This window comes from Chlamydotis macqueenii, chromosome Z, assembly GCF_036417535.1.
Source record: "Chlamydotis macqueenii isolate bChlMac1 chromosome Z, bChlMac1.mat, whole genome shotgun sequence".
Taxonomy (NCBI): Eukaryota; Metazoa; Chordata; class Aves; order Otidiformes; family Otididae; genus Chlamydotis; species Chlamydotis macqueenii.
In genome coordinates this window covers 67,752,761-67,770,921 of record NC_141593.1, presented here as the reverse complement: position 1 = coordinate 67,770,921, position 18,161 = coordinate 67,752,761, and the positions used below count along the sequence as shown (strand labels likewise).

General features: G+C 42.6%; 1 protein-coding gene across 3 annotated transcripts in view; it reads left to right on the top strand.

Annotated features, from left to right (window-relative positions):
* Positions 1-5,280: 5,280 nt before the first annotated feature.
* The window catches only part of SVEP1 (sushi, von Willebrand factor type A, EGF and pentraxin domain containing 1), a 131,246-nt gene continuing 118,365 nt past the window's right edge, over positions 5,281-18,161 (top strand). For all 3 annotated transcript variants that reach the window (XM_086770749.1, XM_086770750.1, XM_086770748.1), the window contains exon 1: positions 5,281-5,924. In XM_086770749.1, coding sequence (XP_086626875.1) covers positions 5,394-5,924 — 531 coding nt within the window. In that variant the 5' untranslated portion in view covers positions 5,281-5,393. The remainder of the gene's footprint in view (positions 5,925-18,161) is intronic.

Below are 18,161 nucleotides of genomic sequence, written 5' to 3'. Positions count from 1 at the left end.
TTTAGTCTGTGTCAGAACTCCCAGAGGTGTCAATGGGATTTGCATGTATAAATCATAACTGACTGCCCTCAACTTGTGTGTGTTTAAACAATTTATGTGGGAAGTCTGAACTGCAAGCTTCTAGCCCTCAACAATTTATCTTAAAACAATTAAAGCCAGTGAATTATTGCTATTCAAAAGGATTGTGAAGTATCTATCCTAGCTTTTTAATGATAAAACAAGTGATAATTTAAGAGATTTAATATCTTCTTTTTCTCCTTTTTGAGTGTACTCATTATTTTCACAGAAAATTCTTAATTTCCTCCATGCATGTTGCTTCATGTTCTGTTTAAGCCAAGGGCTGAGGCCTAAAATGTCCACCAAAACCTCACTCAGTTTTTATTACCAAGATCTTGATTACCTAGCTTTGGTGCCTCAGTACTAAATACAAAATACATCCTGATCTCTTCTTCATGCTCCATGCTTCTTTCACTACTGACACTAAAAAAATATTGGTCAGAAACTGCTGAGGCAGCATGTTCCAGCAACACATCCTACTGTGGGCAGCTCTCAAGGGCAGACTCTGCTCTGCAGCAAGACAACAATCCTGCCTGGCCTTTGTCATGTTTTGGAGGTGGTGAATTAAAAACATAGCTAGACCTGTAGGCAGGTAAGGCACTGGCAGCACTGGGAGGTGTAGGTTCTCAGGAGTAAGGAGAGAACTTTCATCCCAGGACTCCAGAACTCGACCTATTCTCTCGGCCCTGCCTCCCGAAAGGTACAAGAGGAAAAACAAAGAAGCAACTTCCCAAAGCCTCTTCTTCCTCTTCCTCCCCCTCTGCCAGAATAGCTCTGCTGCTTCATTTAAACCATGAAGACTTCGGATGTCACCTACCTGGGACTGGCACTTCTCCCCCATCACTGTATTAATGGCTCCCCCATGGCAATTTCAGAGGTCATTTTCTGAGAATGCAAGGATTTGCCCTCTAACTCTACAAATACTATTCCTCCAAGCTTTTCTCCTCATACAGAGTCTTAAACACCCTCAGTTGAAATACTGTCTGACATCTGAAAAGGGAAGCGGACAGCACAGAGCAATCTGTACCCTGCCAATGGCTCAAATGGAGGAAAGAATTCTGGCTCTGTTAGCTCCGTATTGTGTGAGGTTTCCCCAGATGGACACTGTGTGCTTGAGCACAAAGGCTTAGAACAAGCTTAAGTAACATCAGATTCTGATTTCTGTTCTTTAGCTGTCATTTTATCTCTAGCTGAGAAAAAATTTAGAATGCTCTGAGATTCCTACAGAAGACCTAACGTTTCAGTTGTGGCTGTGGCACAAAGTTGCTAACAGAACATCTTTACTGTAAAAACAAAAATGACCTGCATTCCTTCAAAAATTGTAGGGTATGTGATACTGCGGCATTGTCTTAGCAGGCGCAAGTACTGTGTGTGGGTTGAGTACAAGGATGCATTCTGTCCAGCTGTATTAGGGGGAACATGAAGGGGGAGGAATATAATGCTTTTCTTCTCCATATTTGGAAAGATGCTTGGCCATGTTTCATTGAGTAATTCAACCAAAAAGCTATTTGGCTAAAGGACAGCAATCCTCAGACTGTTTGTTTGCAGAAGGGTTTTTAACCAAGGGTAAAGATTTCCCTTTTGTTTAGTAAGCAGAGTGGTGTTAAATGACCATAGGATCTTGTGGGGAGACAGTAAAGAATTACTGGAATTTATGAAGTCTGTGGATTTTAATAAGACAATTAAAGAGATGCAGGAATGTGATTGTAAAAGCAGTTGAAGTGCTGCTCTTAAGCTTTCCTTTTCAGGACCAGTCAGCCCCCTTCTGTCACATAACAAAGGCAGTTTATTCACAAGATCTAGTGTTTTTTTGTTACCTGCTGTTTTGTAATGGAATAGTCACGTTCCAGTACCACCTTCTTCTGCACATTGTCATCAGAAGCCACACGCAATCTGCATTTTCTGTACAAGTAGTGAAGCCCAGGGCAGATATTTTGACCTTCAGGGATGCTTAAAGTGGGAAAAACTCCTTCTGCTCTCCACTTCCCCATCTGCTACAAATCAGTATGAACCAAAGCACAAATAATATGCATGAATACAACAGGGAAAAGACCATCAAAAGCAGAGGGCTTAAGCGCATCAACATGGAAAGGATTTGTAAAGAGCCAGCAGGAAGGCTTGGAGAAGGCAATTTCATTACAACAGAGATTTCCCCTGGAAGTGGTGCTTTCAGAAAAGCTTAGTGAACAGAATGCTTGCTGCTTACACACACACAGACACACACAACCTCCTCCAACATCTGCAAGATGACTTCTTCGCTAGCAAGCATAACCCCATAGATAAAATACCTTCCTGAGTCTTTTACAGGCTGAATTCAAGCTTTTAAAATTTCAGTTTATTTCAGAAATTATTATATAGATATTATATATCACATTGGGATCACACTGGAATACTTTCGATGTTCTTACTCTTTCCCTCCTATAATTAAATTATTTTTATTACAGATGCTGATGCTAACTTCTCCTAGTATCTTCTAATGCTTTATTTAGTGTCTCCTCTATGTACAAGTAGGTTGAATGCCAATGATTTTATTATACACAATGGAGAATATCTGAGGAGAGTTATTCACTACTTACAAGTCACTGATTCTTTCTGAAGTCTTTTGCACACTAATTATCCACAGATTGAAAGGAAATTTCCCCTCAACACTTCAGTTTTCCTGGATTTTCTTCACATCAGCACCATCATAGGGTCTCAGTCTTGCATTCACAGCCAGAGCTTAGCTGTTCACCTATTTACTCCTTTTCTATTCCTTTTGTCACACGGGAACTGCCCGTGTGACAAATAAATTTACATCTTGAATTGATGACTTCACTCTGCTGCCCTTACACAGACAAATACAGCTTTCTGTTGAACCAGTGAGAACATCTGCACAGCATGACTACAGGGCCTGTGTAACCTAGAAGAATACGTATTTCACACATTTTTTGTATAAAGGACTAATTTATAATTGCCCTGGGTTTTTTTTTTTTGCATTCATAATTCTGATGAGACTGCTAAGATTGAAATTAAATGCTGTGTTCTCACAGTTAGTCATACCTGATTGTAGTCTCCCACGCTGGCAGTACAGGAGGTGCATATGAAAACTGGCCACTGACATAAGCTGTTCCTCCTTTGCTAAAAATGTTTCCAATTCAAGCTCCTTTCCTTTGCTTCTGAGTCCTCAAATGTGTAGCATTTATAAATCTAAATCTAGTCTAACAAAAACACAGGGAAAACAAGGGAACTGACAGTTAGTCTTCCAACAAACTAAACCAGCCTAGAGAAAATTACCCACTTAGGAGTAACAGCAGCACGTTGTCACTGCAATGATCCTCTTCCGTTAGGGGCACCTTGTAGAAACCAGGTATTTCCTCCATTTCCACCTCCTCCTCTTGGCTATACTTTCATGTTCTTTCATTCTGATCTCTGCAAAGCCTGATATGATCTCTAGCCCAGTATAACACAGATGAAAAGCACTGTAAGGTATAGTAGTTGTGTGACACAGACTACAGTGAGTGCAATTGTGGCACGATTTCTTTAATCCTCCAAAGATGAACAGTACAAATCAACTTGCTGAGGATTTCAGTGGTTGTAGCGACTTTGAGCCACCCCTTTCAAGAGGAAAAGTTTGCTTATTACTACAACGCAAAAGCTGAGTAGTTCAAGCATGATGTTGCAGCCTTTAATTCACTGTCACATGAGCAGAAACAGTTGATCTAGCTCATCAGATACACATTCCTCTACCAAAACTACTTTTCACATACACCTCTTTAAGACTGTCTGATTGCTATCTTCTCTTCAAGCACTAAGTGGCAAAAGTATACCTAAGAAACACATTTTTGTGATGTGCTTAGACTACTACATAAGTGTAAAAATATGCTGGAACTGTGTATCAAATGCATCCTTTTCCTAATGAAATAATATCCTCCTTCACTTAGTCTCTTATCATGTGCAGTGGAATTTGAGTATTGCTGGAAAGTCAAAGGGACAGCATTGGATCAGTTTTCCACCAGTTGACACACCAGTGAAGAAAAACCAAATAATTCAATTAAATGCAAATGTGAGGTTTGACTTGCAAATGAACCAATGTACTCGTGTATTCCATGGCACTGTGAAATCTCAACAAAAGTAAGCTAAAGCAGAGAGAAGGACTAGAAAATAAATAAAGGAAAAATGCCAGTGAAAAGTGAGGAGCTGCAACAGGTTTATATGGCTAATCTATCCCAAAGGAATTTTTCTGAGACTTGAGTTACTCCTGGAAACTGAGTTGATTAGCTAGAGAACTGTTTAATACTCAACTAGTGGCTAAAATGCACCCGTTATTGCCTCACAACAGTCTAGAGAATTAAATCTGTACAAAGGTTGGCTGAAGGGGGAATGGGTTCCGAATTTGGGCAGGAGGTCTCTTTGGGAGTGTTTCTCTCTCCCAAAGTGATTCACAGACAGCAAGACAGCATGGGAACGCTTCCAAGCAATAACTTGTAATCTTACACTTGGCTACCGGGAATTTTTCATAACAAGCACGGGAGATTATTGCAACTGCCACTACAGCCACGCACATAAATATTTACCTACACGTGCAGACGTAGGTATACAGGTGCTGTCCCTGCCTTTCATGCGCATACTCCTGTGCACACTCACGGCACACATCCGGACACCTCGCCATCACTTCAGTGAGACGCTCCTCAGTCAGGTATTGCTGCGTATTCAAAGTTGGAAAACTGAGTCCGCAGGCGGATGAAGTCCCCTTGAACAAGAGAGGGATACTGTGACGGAGCCAGGAGCGGGGCCAGAGCGTACCCCCGTCAAACCTCCCAGCTGCAAGCGCATCCTCCCCGCAAAACAAAGGGCTAAATTAACCACCATTAATTCGGCACGTGTCAGTGCAAGCCCTCGCCCCGTCCCTGCGAGCACCAGCTCCAGCTCCGGCGGCTGACGAGAGGAAAAGGCGCTCCTCGCTTTTCGGGGGGTTTTCCGCCTTTCCCCCCTCTCCGGAGCGCGGCACCGCGGCGCTTCGGCTCGGCGCGTTTCCAGCGACCGCCGCTCCCCCGCCCGCCGTGTGGGACCCATCGGGGCGGGACAGGGCGGCGGGGAGGGCTGGGGGGGGGGGCTCGTTACCGAAAGGCGAGGGGCCGGGGGTGGGTGGCAGCCGAGAGGGGGGCGTGCGAGGGGCAGCGCCTCAGCCGCGGGGGAGGCCCGCGGGGGGGATTAAAGGGCGCGGGTACCTGCGGGGGCCGGCGGGGAGGCAGGCAGGCAGGCCGCCCCTCCGAGGAGAGAGGAGGTGGGGCGTCAGGGGGCGACCAGCTGTTCTCCTCCCGCGGTTACCGGCGTCTCCCCGCGCCCGCCGCCCCGCCATGTGGTCCCTGGTGGCTCTCTGCTGCTGGGGGGGGCTGTCGCTGTCGTTGTCGCTGTCGCCGTCGGCGCCACAGGGCCGGGCGGGCGGCCCGCCGGGCGCACTCTCCCGCGCCCCCACCTTCGCCTCGCCCGCCCTGGCGGCGCCGCCGCCGCCGCTGCCGGACACGACGGAGAGCAAAGTGGAGAAACTGGGCCGCGCCTTCAAGCGCCAGGTGCGGCGGCTGCGGGCGCGCAGCGGGCGGCTGGAGCTGGTCTTCCTGGTGGACGAGTCGTCGAGCGTGGGGCCGGCCAACTTCCTCAGCGAGCTGCGCTTCGTCAAGAAGCTGCTGTCCGACTTCCCCGTGGTGCCCTCGGCCACGCGCGTCGCCATCGTCACCTTCTCCTCGCGCAGCAACGTGGTGCCGCGCGTGGACTACATCTCGCGGCGGCGGCCGCAGCAGCACAAGTGCGCCCTGCTGGGGCGCGAGATCCCCGCCATCGCCTACCGCGGCGGCGGCACCTACACCAAGGGCGCCTTCCAGCAGGCGGCGGTGAGCCCGGGGCCGGGGTGCGTGGCCGTGGGGTGCCTGGTGGTGGGTGCGGTGCAGTATGGCAAGGTGCGGGGAGGGGAGGCGTGCTGGCTTGGGGTGCGGCGTGCTGCGCGGCGTGCGGGGCGGCAGCGTGGTCCCGCGGGCTGTGGCAGGGTGTTGAGTGTCAGGGGGTGCGGGGCTGGAGCGGTGCAGCGCGGGACGCGGAACAGTCTGGTCGGGGCAACGTGCGGCGTGCGCCTGCGGCTCCCGGGTTTTCCGCTGCCCTCGCAAACAGACGTGTGAAATTCGCTCTTTGAGGGAGCAGGGAGCCAGGTTCCCGATTGCAGACGTGACACGCGTGAGTCGACTCTGGCATCTGAAACGTCTGCCTGGTTTCTTGGCAGCGGGACTTGGGTGCCCGATAGTCGTCAGCAGGCAGAAATATCCAGATACTCTCGCCAGGTGACTTATTTTAATTGCGGATGACTGACAAAGGTGCGCTTCAGGTGTGTGTAGTGTACCAGTACACAGAAGCATGTCCAGGAATGTTTCCGGGACACAGTTATCTGTGGTGTTAGGTTATTATACAGTCCCATGGCACAAATTTGGTCGAGGCAGCTCCTGGGCGTGTGTTGGCACTTGAGCATGCTGGGGACCATTCCCAGTGGATGGCTTGTGGACAGCCAGTCCACTCTGCAAGCGTTTTTGCGAGGCTAGACCAAGCTGCTCCCTGCCATTTGGCCTCTGTGCGCAGGAGCACTCCCAAAGCAAGTCTAGTTTTCTGTTATTCTTATGTCTAATTTCTGATAGTGTCCTGTGGCTGAGCATTTGGTGTGCTTCTGTTGAACCGTCTTGGACACTAGTTAGGAGCTGATGAGTGAGAGACTGCAAGAGGTGCATCAGTGCTGGGCATGTGAAATTGGCAAAGGTTATTCTTTCCCTCACATTTGGCACAAAAAAAAAAAAAGAAGACCATTTTCTAATGTGCCGAGAGTTGCACATGGAAAATCTGCTTTAGGAAAATGCATCGCTATGTGTTTCACATCTTCCACTGTGAAGTCAAGTTTCAATATAGATCATCCCAGGGGTGCTGTGTGAAAAAGTTAATGATACAAGTTAAAAATAACCATTACAAACAAAACATAAGCTTAAGAAATACCATCTGTTTTCTTGCTTGATATGGAGTCTTGACTAATCATACCTTTGAAATGGAATAAACAAAAATTCCTTCCAGAAGCCTACAATTTAGTTTTATGAGCCCAGCTAAACCTTGTGGCTACAATAGCATCACTGTCATTTTACACTGTGGTCTCACAAGAATGTGGGAAGAAAAATATTCGCATAGTGTCAGGGAGCATTGCAATAGAATGACAAGGTTAAATTTTGGGCTGCTTGCTGGCTCTTGGTTAAAGATACTGTACTGTGGTTTTGTTCAGTACATCTTCGTGTGAGACAAATTACAGCTTCAGGGAATACTATCCTTTCTAGGGACTTTTCAGAAAATGACTATTCTAAGTTTAAAATACTACTATTGGAATAAATCTAGAGAAAGTATTTTAAGTATGACGAAATTGTTGTTCCCTCTGGACTCTTACACCGCTGCCCTTTGTTTTTAACTGTCCTCTGGTACAACCGTGATTGTTTCTTCTTTCAGTTTCCTGAAATGTCTCCTTTTTCTTCTTACACTTTAATGTGGGGTTTCTTCTGCTTCTAACCAGGATTTTCTGCTTCTTTTCCACAACCAGAAGTGGATGCAAAGTATGACAAACTCCTCGAAATAGTATCAGTTACATGTCATAGTAGCAGAAAATGAAGGAAAGTGCATTGTTAGAATAATCCCAGCACTTAAGCCATCGTGCAGCACTCTTCATGGGTAGGTCTCAAAGTGATTAATTCAAGTCTGTGACAGTTCTACGGAAACTGCAGAGGTAGAGAGATAAGTGAATTCCGAAAGGTCGTCAGGCCGGTCAGTGACTGACCTGGGAGTGTCAATGGACAGGAGCAGTTACTGTCTCAGAACCTGTGGCAGCAAAACCGTTTATTTAACATCAGCCTAAAGCAGAGCTACTCAGTTTGACATGCTGGTGCATATCCGTGTAATGTCTGTCTGTATTGAAAAGACAAGAGACTTCTCCTTGGCGCTGCAGTTTTGCATCCTCTCCAAAGGTGCTTCATCAAGAGGTTTATTGCAGAGTTTCTGTATTTTGTCACAGCTGTCCATGTTTATTACCTTTCCCATGTGGATCACACTTTGACATTCCCACCCAGAAGATAAAAAATAAATTTCGTGAGGTATGCAGAAATATGAAGGATGTTCACCACAAGAGACAGTGGCAAGAGACAGCATGCTGATGAGGAATGCTGAACTGCTATTAATGTTGGGTTTTGCGACCCTGTTTGAGATTTCATGCCACACTTGAGATAGTAAGTGCTCATGTTCATCAGTCTTTCTTTTAAGACGTGTGAACAGTCTAAGAAAGGGAAAGAAGCTAAGCTCAGTCTTCAAAACTCTTTGGCTTCACTTTTTCATATAGTGAGTTGGTGGGACAGCACAAACAAATGTTAAGCAGATTGCTTGTGGCATTATGGAAAGCTGCAGAGCTGTTGTGACAGTGAGGAAGAGCTGAGGCAGAGCTGAGGAAGGTACAAACAGGTTTGAGCAAGCATTGCTGCTGCTGGTTGAGGGATGCATCTAAAGCCCAAAGAGCTCAGAATTGAATTTCCCAGCTGTAGGCACCTGGGTTGGAGCTTCTGATCCTGAGAGATAAGCACTGCTAAACAGCACCCGGTACACCTTGTGGGAGGGATGTGCATTTGTTGACAGATCTGTCGTGAAATAGAAGTGAGAGGTCATCGTACAGCGGTGGGAGTTTAGTGGTGTGTTCTTGTCTTAGCACCCAAGAGTCACAGTTACGTAGGTGCCAGCAGTGATGTGCCGTCTTTATTGACAGACAGTTTGAACATCCTGAACCTGCACCGATTGTTCTGAGATAAAAAAGATGAAAATACAAATTATTTAAACTACTCCATGTGGCAGCGTCTTGACAAAATAGTAGTAGCTATTTCTAGGAAGACAGCCTTGATTTGGTCTTCCAATGGAAGTAAAATGGGAAGTATTTATCTTCAAAACTAAACTCGGAAGTTGTAGGTGTGCACTGCTCTTGAGCTGAAGTCAGAGGTAGCGCTCAGCCCGCCTTAAACAGACAAGTAATTCTTCTAAATGACCTCACAAAGCAGTAGCTGAGGGAGGCTTTGGGAGTTGCTCTATCTTACTGTAATAATTGTTGCATTAAAAAGGTGAGCTTTTTGCATTTGTAATTGATCTTCGCTCCATTGAAGTCAATGGTGTATGTCAGCAGAAGGTCTGTCACAGCACCTACAGAATCAGGTGGCACGTTTTCTGAATAACTGGTCTTTAAAATCTGGCTTTTGTATCTAAGCTGATCTTGAGGGAGCATGACGGATGGCCAACCAGCATGTCAAATTTAGTGTTCTGTTGTTGTCCAATTAATAAACATGAAAATACTGGCCATCGAAAGAATGTAAGCACATATCCATTGAGGATAAACAGTACTAATGCTTATTTAATGCTTGTTTAAATAAGTAATGGTGGCTTTGTTTCTTCTATATGTCAAAAGCATGAAAGTACAAGATGCGGCATTGTTACCGACTAGGAAAATTGGCTTTTAATTTCCATGCGTTTTCAAGATTCATAATCTCATTTTGAAAATAAAAAATAGTTGAAGCAAAGGAAATTGAAAATCTTATCTTACCATGTAAGTGGTTTAAATTATTTTATTTGAAAAAAGTAGTACCCTCTCATTGAGAAGATGGGCATTTAGAGTCATGTATGTTGTCTGTTTATCAAGAATATATTTATGGATTTTTATTCCTATGACCTCTGCAAAATCAGCAGCTAATAATCAGAGCAGCAGATTCTAGCTTGTCTCTGGCGTTATACTCTAAATATCTGATGATGGCCTAGGTCAGTTAGAGCTAACTGACTAGCTGACAGCAGTGGACCTCTCTAAGTTCTGGTGTGGCCTTGAAGTCTGTATTAAGGTTATAGTGAAAAAAAAACTGAAATCAACCTGGTTTACCTCTGTGGTCACCTTTGAAATTGCAGAGCTGGCAGTTAGCGATTAGTGAGCAAATTGAGAGTGGAGTTCCTGTCAGCCATCAGCAGTGTCAGCTCTAAATCACCAGTTTTAATCAGTGTAGTGTTTGTGAAAAGTACTTGTCCTGCATGCTACGTTCTTGCATAGGATTTGCTCACAAGATTAATACAGCAGGGTCAGAGGCAAGATACACATCTGCACATTGTTCATTGTCTTTAGACCTAGCCTGTAATGGGGCTACCTTAAGAACTTATTAAGTAGCTCATTTTTTCTCTAGCTTTTTGGCTGGGACAGGCAAAAAGTGCTCTGTTTAGCATCATATATGGAGCTAAGCAGGGTTAAGATTTCCTTTGGTTGAAAACCAGTTCTTTGGAAATTGGTCTGTTTGTGCTCCCAAAACTGAGTCCTATGTTTTGGTCTAAGCAGAAGTGTGTGATTTGGAAGTCTGGTATTTAACAGATTAGCCATTTATTATCTGCCCTTTAACTTGAGTGTAATTCATTTTTTAAATGCTAAAATGTGTGCCTTACAAAAAGCACTGAAGGATACTGTTTAACGAGGCAAACCAGTTTCATCCATGTGAGGTATGGAAGAAAAACAGCCTGGCTTCAGGCACAGACTGAAGTGCCTCATCTTGGGAGTCTGTATCCCAGTAGAGATGGGCAGGATGGTCCCCATGTGCAGTGCCTCTGTATGGCAGTTCTGCGTCAGCTGTGTTGAAGCCCTTTTTTCCAGTCTCCCTCTCCATTGAGCATGTAAGAAGCTACAGATGCATGGATGAGACTGACTCTAGACCCTGTAATGAACACCTACTTCATCTCCCTTACTCTCCATGTTCTTCCTTCTCCAGTATCCATAGAAGCAATACACTCAGTAGTTCTGATCAGAAAAAGGCAAAAAATACTAGTGAGTATCCTGTTCTTTATTGCTTTCTAAAGATTTGTTTTTCATGGCTTGAAAAAGTCACTTGTCATTTCTCTTTAACACTTTGGACTGCATGCCCTCCCAAACCACAGATTTTATGAATATATTTGAATATATTCTGACAATATGTTCATACTATTACTAGGGATAAGTAGCAGCAATGCAAATTGTTGTATAAAAATAATTGCTATCAAATGGAATGGTTTACAATATTTTCGTGCAAAGTTTATGGCTTACTAAAACCTGGCTCAAAGGTATTCACGTTACCATCTATGCTTATACTTTTGCATGACCCATGGGAAAGTTGCTCAGGCAACTTGGTGGCGCTGAGAACAGCAAGTCAGCCCATAAAAAAAACCTTGAAGTTACAGTTCTCTTTTTGTTCTTCAATTTTTGAAGTGCTCATTATGGCATATTGGTTATTGCTTGTTGCTCTTTGAGTTTGATCAGCGGTATTCAAAGACGTTTGTGGTTTTACATAGCAGCAGGAAGAACTTTGAAGACCTGCTAGATTTACTCCAAATCATTGTCCCCATGAAAAATCTTGAATTTCTGGGGAAAGTGCATCAGATTTTATTAGTTTTCAGTTGACTGTGTTTTCTGAATGTCTGTCATGAAGTTTTAAGGCTAAAATGATCACTACGAGTGTACTGCTTGGTGCCTCACATAACTGCTTGGAGAGCTTTATGAATTCCACCCATAAAGAGTACCTGTTGGTGATGCTTTGTGGGATACTGCTAAACGATATGGTGACGAGCTGATATTACCTGACTTTCCCATCTCCTTTGAATAGGAGATGTCACATGTGCACTTCAGCGTAGTATCACAGAGCCTTTAGCCATTTCCCCGTGTAACATGCAGAGGAAAGGTGAGAAGCATGAGACATTGCTGCCGGAATTGACACAAATCTCACTGATACGTAGCAGAACTAACATCACAGTGATTGAAACCTTTAATCACCATGGTATCTGGATGGTGTTTTCATAAACATTTCGGGAATTTCTTTTCCTGAGAAAACTATTTTTCGTCCTCTTGTGTCAGAGCCTTTGCTGGAGCATTCTGACAGTAAGTACCCTCTGATCCCCAGCCCTTCTGCACCTTCACAGAGAAATCAGTCTTACCATGGGCTTTGCTCCAGAGATACAGAGACAAAACAGAAAAACTACTGAGTGATTTGTTCCCAGAGTAGGAAATAAATTCCAGGCATGAAGATTTTGAAGAAATCAGGACAAAATAAATTTTATTTTAAATTCATTTCCTAGACTTACGAGAGGCCTTTCCAGCAAAATACATCATATTTAGTAGTATTTCCTGACATGAATCTCGGCATTAATATTCTGTTTGTAATGTATTTTGCATATTCTGTGACAGATTTTTAGCCTTTGCCCTCTAGTTCCACTTGTTACTGGAATTTAAAAGTTAGATTTTGCAGGAGAGACAGAATGTTTATGGTGCTCAGAATTTTCTGAGCATCCTAGGTGCAGAAATTAAAAGCACTATTGCCTTTAGTGACAGCTGGGCTCTTTGGGTCACCAGGACCCTGTTCAAACCTTTGAGCTACTTACTTCTCTATGATGTTAACACCATTCAAAACAAAAGCCTCTGTTAAAATTGTGGTATTCTCTCTGGTTCATGGTGTCTCTGGTAATCTCAACTGGGAGGATGAAGAACCTCCTTGAATCTGACAAGCAGCCTGTAAAAAGCTTTAGCATCCAGAGCTGTGGTGCTCCCTTGAGCATTTGCAGTACAAACAGTGAAGCAGGGAGTCCAGTTGTCTGTCCTGTTTCTCTCCCAAACAATCCCCCACACATAGTTGGGCTGTGAGAGCTCTTATCAGTGATAACTATGTGTTCGTATTGCTCAACTCTAGCAGTCCTGGAGCAAAAGGAGATATTCAGAAGATAACTGAGCAGTGACAGCTGGCAGTAGATGGGCCAGGTCATCAATTGTGTTTGTCCTTTTGGAATTAATTATTCTGTTCAGCTTTTTTTCCTGCTTTTTTAAAGTAATGAATGTTTAAAACAAACAGAAAAGAAACAAATATTTGGCAGATGCACTGGTCAATAGTGATGTGAATGCCTGGTCTGAAAATAAATGAAGATTAATTACGTATTCAGTAAAATATTTTTTAATCTCTTTTTTATTACTAGCAAAAGACCAGAGCAGTACTAGAGAAATCAAGTCATGTCTTGGTTATGTTAATGATGGAAATTGCTCACACACAAAGAAAACTAAGAATTTACATCAAACTGAGGTCTGTTAGCAATACAATGTTTTGAACATAGCACACAGCATAGCAGCATATTAGGCCCCCAGCAACTTTGCCGAGTCCTAATAAACTTGTTAAAAGGTTGTATAGCACCAAGAGTTGAGGAAACAGCTATGTACATAACATGCCTTGTCTTTTAATGTCCCATTTGGAAGACCTCTGAATGACAGAAGTTGAAAAACATGTATGTTATTTTTTTTCCTGGAAACTAGGTGCATTCTGTTAGTTCTAATTCAGAGCTCAAAACTGCAAGCCACCCAATTTCAAGTCATCAGATCTAACTTGGGTAAAACAAGTGTGTACGTCAAAATTCTGTGTAGTAGCTCCGGTAATTGCAAAGGCATTGGTGGGTTTGGGTTAGGGTTTTTTTCGATGATGGGGGGAAGAAACAGTCTGTGTAATATGAAGATGATTGTCTTAGACTTAGGTTTGCTCTCTGAGGTAAGGATGGTTTACTCATTTTTCAAACTGTACCAAATGCGCGAAATGGCACTTTTAAACTGTGCAATGATACTTAAAGAGTTGCAAATGTAACTCAGGCATTGCAGGCAGAATCCATGCTTCAGGAAGAGAGAAAAAGGTCTAAATGCTGAGAGCTGGAAGTTAAATATGTTCCTCCCATATCACAAAACCACAGAATTACTGAATTGTTCTGGTCGGAAGGAACCTCTGGAGACCATCTAGTCCAACCCTTGTGCTCAAAGTGAAGTCTACAGGTCAGAACTGTGTCTGATTGGGTTTTGAATATCTCCAAGGATGGAGATCCCACAACCTCTCTGTGAAATCTGTTTCAATGGTTGATCACCCTTTTAGTAAAAATATTGTTTCCTCTCTTTAAGTGGAATTCCCTGTATTTCAGTTTGTGCCTCTTGCCTCATGCTACCAATTAGGAGAGTCTCAATACATCTTCTTTATTCCCCACTCATTAAGTATTCATATAGATGGATAAGAGCCTCAAGCCTTCTTTTCTCCAGGCTGAACAATACTAGATCTGTCAGTCTTTCCATGTCCCTGCGCTTCCTGGCTTTGAGCACACCTGTCCTTTTTACCTGTCTGCTTTTATCTATGGAGTGAGGATGTCTGACTCTGTTGTGAGACTTACTCAGGTCATACCTGCCAGTTACTTAGAGATGCTCGGGAGGTAAGTGTTGTGGAAAAAAAAATAGCTAGGATTCTTGCACTTTGTTTTCGACAAGAGATTGAAAAGTTCATTCTAAGTTATGCACAAAAACATATATGAGTTGGAAGAGGATAAAAGAGAAGTGGAAGATGACTACGTGCAGAGAGGGTGACATTAGAAAGCAAAGGTGAAGGTTGAGGACAGAAGGAGTGAGAAGGATAAGAAAGATAAAAAGATACATGTGTAGATTAAGGACATGATTTTGATGACCCACCGATTGTTGCATAAATTGATAATAAGAAAATAATTTGTAGAGCTAGTACATTATTTAACTGAAGTGAAAATTGTTGTAATACAAGAGCACAACTGATCTAGCTGAAGATGTCCTTACAGGTAGGTTGGACTAGATGACCTTTAAAGGATCCTTCCAACCCAAAAGATTCGATTCTGTGATTCTAAGACTAGAGCAGCATGAAATCGCTGTATTTTTAAAAACCTTGGTTTTTTTTTTCTTTTTTTTCAAAATTTCTTTTTGGTTGTTATCTTCAACAGCCTATTATTTGTAGCACTATTTAAATATCCAGATTAATCCTATAGATATGTCTTTTCCCTGAATAATAAGTGAAGTTCCTGCTAGGAAAATCTTCAAGGAAAGCTTTTGTATGAGTTAATTTCTGCTGTATAAGTAACAGGTCATTCTGTGTAGTGCTGCAGAAGAAAGTAATGAAAGGTAACAGTTGGAAACCAAAACCTCTAACTGTGGAATATCTGTTAGTTTCTCTCCTGAAAGGGGCATAAAACCTAAAGAGGGGATAAGTGGAGCAGTGAAAGTAGCAGTTTTCAGTGACCAAAAGAAAAAGTAGAGAAATTAGACCTTTGTTGTTTTAATGAGTGGGCAGAGGAGGTATAGCCAGCTTTTTTACATAGAGGAATAACAACATTTGTATCATGATTAAGAGGAACAGTATTTGTCACCCTCTAGCTTTGCATTATTCTGGTGAGATGACGACCTTCCTTAGGATTGCTCAGAATTCAGTGATAAGATACCTCAACTCCAGCAAAAGCTGAGTACTGATTTTTTTTTAATTTCCAGAATATTTATTTACATAAAATTTCCTACCAGGTTTGGACTTTTTTTACCTGCAGGAAGAGTGAAAGCAAAGGAACCTTGAGGGTGAGTGTCACAAAAGGATCTAGCATTGCTGTTTCCCTTTGTGAATGACATGCAGATCCACTTCTGAAGCCATCTGTGAGAAATTAAGACATACTGTTTTACTATTCTGATGAATATATAGGTCAAATCTGTGCAGTGTTTTTTATAATAAGGTATAATTTATTCATTTTAATACAAGTTTAATAGTGTTTATGCTGTATTATGTATAATTATATTGATTCTCTAATATTATAAAATGGGAATTATTTCTTTTATAGTGAGTAAGTCATCCTTTGGGAAGAAGCATTGTCTCATTCTGTTCAGAACTCAGCCCATGGTGTGTAGGTTTTGTGTAATTCCTAGGATGAAAACAAATTCAGTGTAAGTGGTCTGCTAGTATAGCAGAGCTGAATGGCTCTTTAATAGAGGGGTTTCTGTTTCGCTTCAGAGGTGCAGTGATAGTTCTTCCCAGTCCATAACAAATAACATTCCCTTTGTAACCCTTAGGTAGTGTATTCCCTACAAGGTATACAAGCAGCAGTGGATTTATTGTGATAAATGATTGGATAATGTTAATTTGAAGGCTAGGTTTCAACTTAAACCTTTTAAGACAAGCTTCTTCTGGCAAGGATCCTGAGGCTGTCTGATATTATCTGAGGCTTAGTTTGTAAAGTGAGACAGATTAACCTATTTCAGTTTGTTTCCCTTCAGACAAATGTATTAATAGCCAATTTGATATGGTCAAAAATCTTCTTTAAAAGCAAAACACTGAGTAAGGACGAAGATCAGGCCCAAGATCGAATGTTTACAAATTAGATGCAGAACATGTAATTGAGGCAGGAACAAAGAATCTTTGGTGACGACATCATTGCTGTGGCTTTCCAATGGCTGAAGAAGTCTTTGGTCTTGGATGCTACTCGTCCCCTGATTTTGAATCACAAACTCTGTATTAGTATTAAAAACAGAGACGTTAGAGGTTTAGCTGGTGTTATGACTGTACTGATAGGATTTCATTTTGCCTTACAGTAGTGAAGTTCTAGAGGAGGATTTTGTACGACAACTTTTTTGTTGCACAAGACTTCATTTTTTAATTGTAAGGACTGTTACTGGCACAAAGAAAATGGCGTCTGCCAGATATTTGTACACACTAAGCAGAGACTGAATACAATACAGATGGCAATAACTTTTTGCTAATGTGAAAAGAATGTTTTATTTAAGATCTGGAAGGATTACTGAAACTAACTGATCTATCATTCCTGTGACAGAAGTGTAGACAAGAAAATAGGTACTAAAACAGTTGAAGATGAGGTGTTTCAGGTGGCCACATGCATTCTTTGCAGTCATCAAAAGCATTAATTGTTTTGTTTTGTTTGTGCTTATCTCTTATCATTAATTTATAGTAGTGACCAAGTGGGCTGTGTTCTCAATTAAACTGGTCATTCAGCACCTTGTTTTGAGTTATGGCTGGTGCTCGGTTTCATTTGATGGTAAAATCAGAAGCAGTTGTGGATATTCATACCAAAGAAACAGGTTCTCAGCATCCTTTTAACTTCCGAGCGCTGTTTATTGGGCTTTTAAGCTTTATTTACTGAAGAACCTGACAATTTATGAAAGGACTGCAAAGCCTTGTAAGGAAAAAAAAAAAGATTTCTTTGTGTAGATACAGTCCCTGGAGCTGATGGGGACTGATTAAATACATGGAACCACCTCTGTGTGTGCTTACAAGTTTAGGAGTTTAGTGAACAGCCATTTAAAAATATATGAAATTTCTGTTGGGAGAAAAAAAAGGCTTTCAAAACGGCTTTCTGGAGAGGGAAGGAGACGTGTCTTGGAATAGAGGAATGTGAGTCAGGGTTGAAGGAAACAAAAATGATGTGAAACGCCACACAAATACTGGAGAGAAGAGGCAGAGCAATGCAGACAGTTACTTGAATTGTCAGCAGCTGTGGACGGTGGCCTGTCCCTTATGTCACTGTGCTTTCACAGAGAGAAACGAAACACTTAACTGCACCACTAGACACATACAGATGATTTAAAAATAGCCTTATGTCTCTTTTTTTTTTCCCCCTCCTCAAACCGTAAATGTTTCTTTCTTTCCCTTGTTCTTTTCCTCTGCTGTTGTACAGCAGGGATTCTGTGTCTGGAGTTACAGCTGCAAGACACAAGGGCCAAGCTGTTCAGTGGCTTTGTTTTGTTTTGATTTCTAGGGGCGATATGTAGCAATCCGGTCTGTTCATCTGTCTTTTTCTCTGCTCAGATCTGCTGATGCCTGAATATTCAACTCCATCAGGTAGCAAGAAGACAGTTTTGCTGCTTTCCTACCTGTTAGCTGAATTTGTGTCTGTGTGTGACAGAAGTGCTGCTCAAAAGAGGAGGTTGCTGTTTCAGATGGAGAGGATGGGAAAGCTCGTGGCTGCTTGTCTTATCTCAGGGTCATGTAGCTAAGGAATACTTGCCCTTCAAAAATGGTCTTTCCCTGACACTTCCCACTTACTCTAACAGGCTGAGAGAGTTGGGGCTGTTCAGCCTGGAGAAAAGAAGGCTCCAGGGAGATGTTATAGTGGCCTTCCAGTACCTAAAGGGAGCCTACAGGAAAGACATGGAGAAACTCTTCAGTAGGGCCTGTTGTGATAGGACGAGGGGTAATGGTTTTAAAACAGAGGGACTTACATTC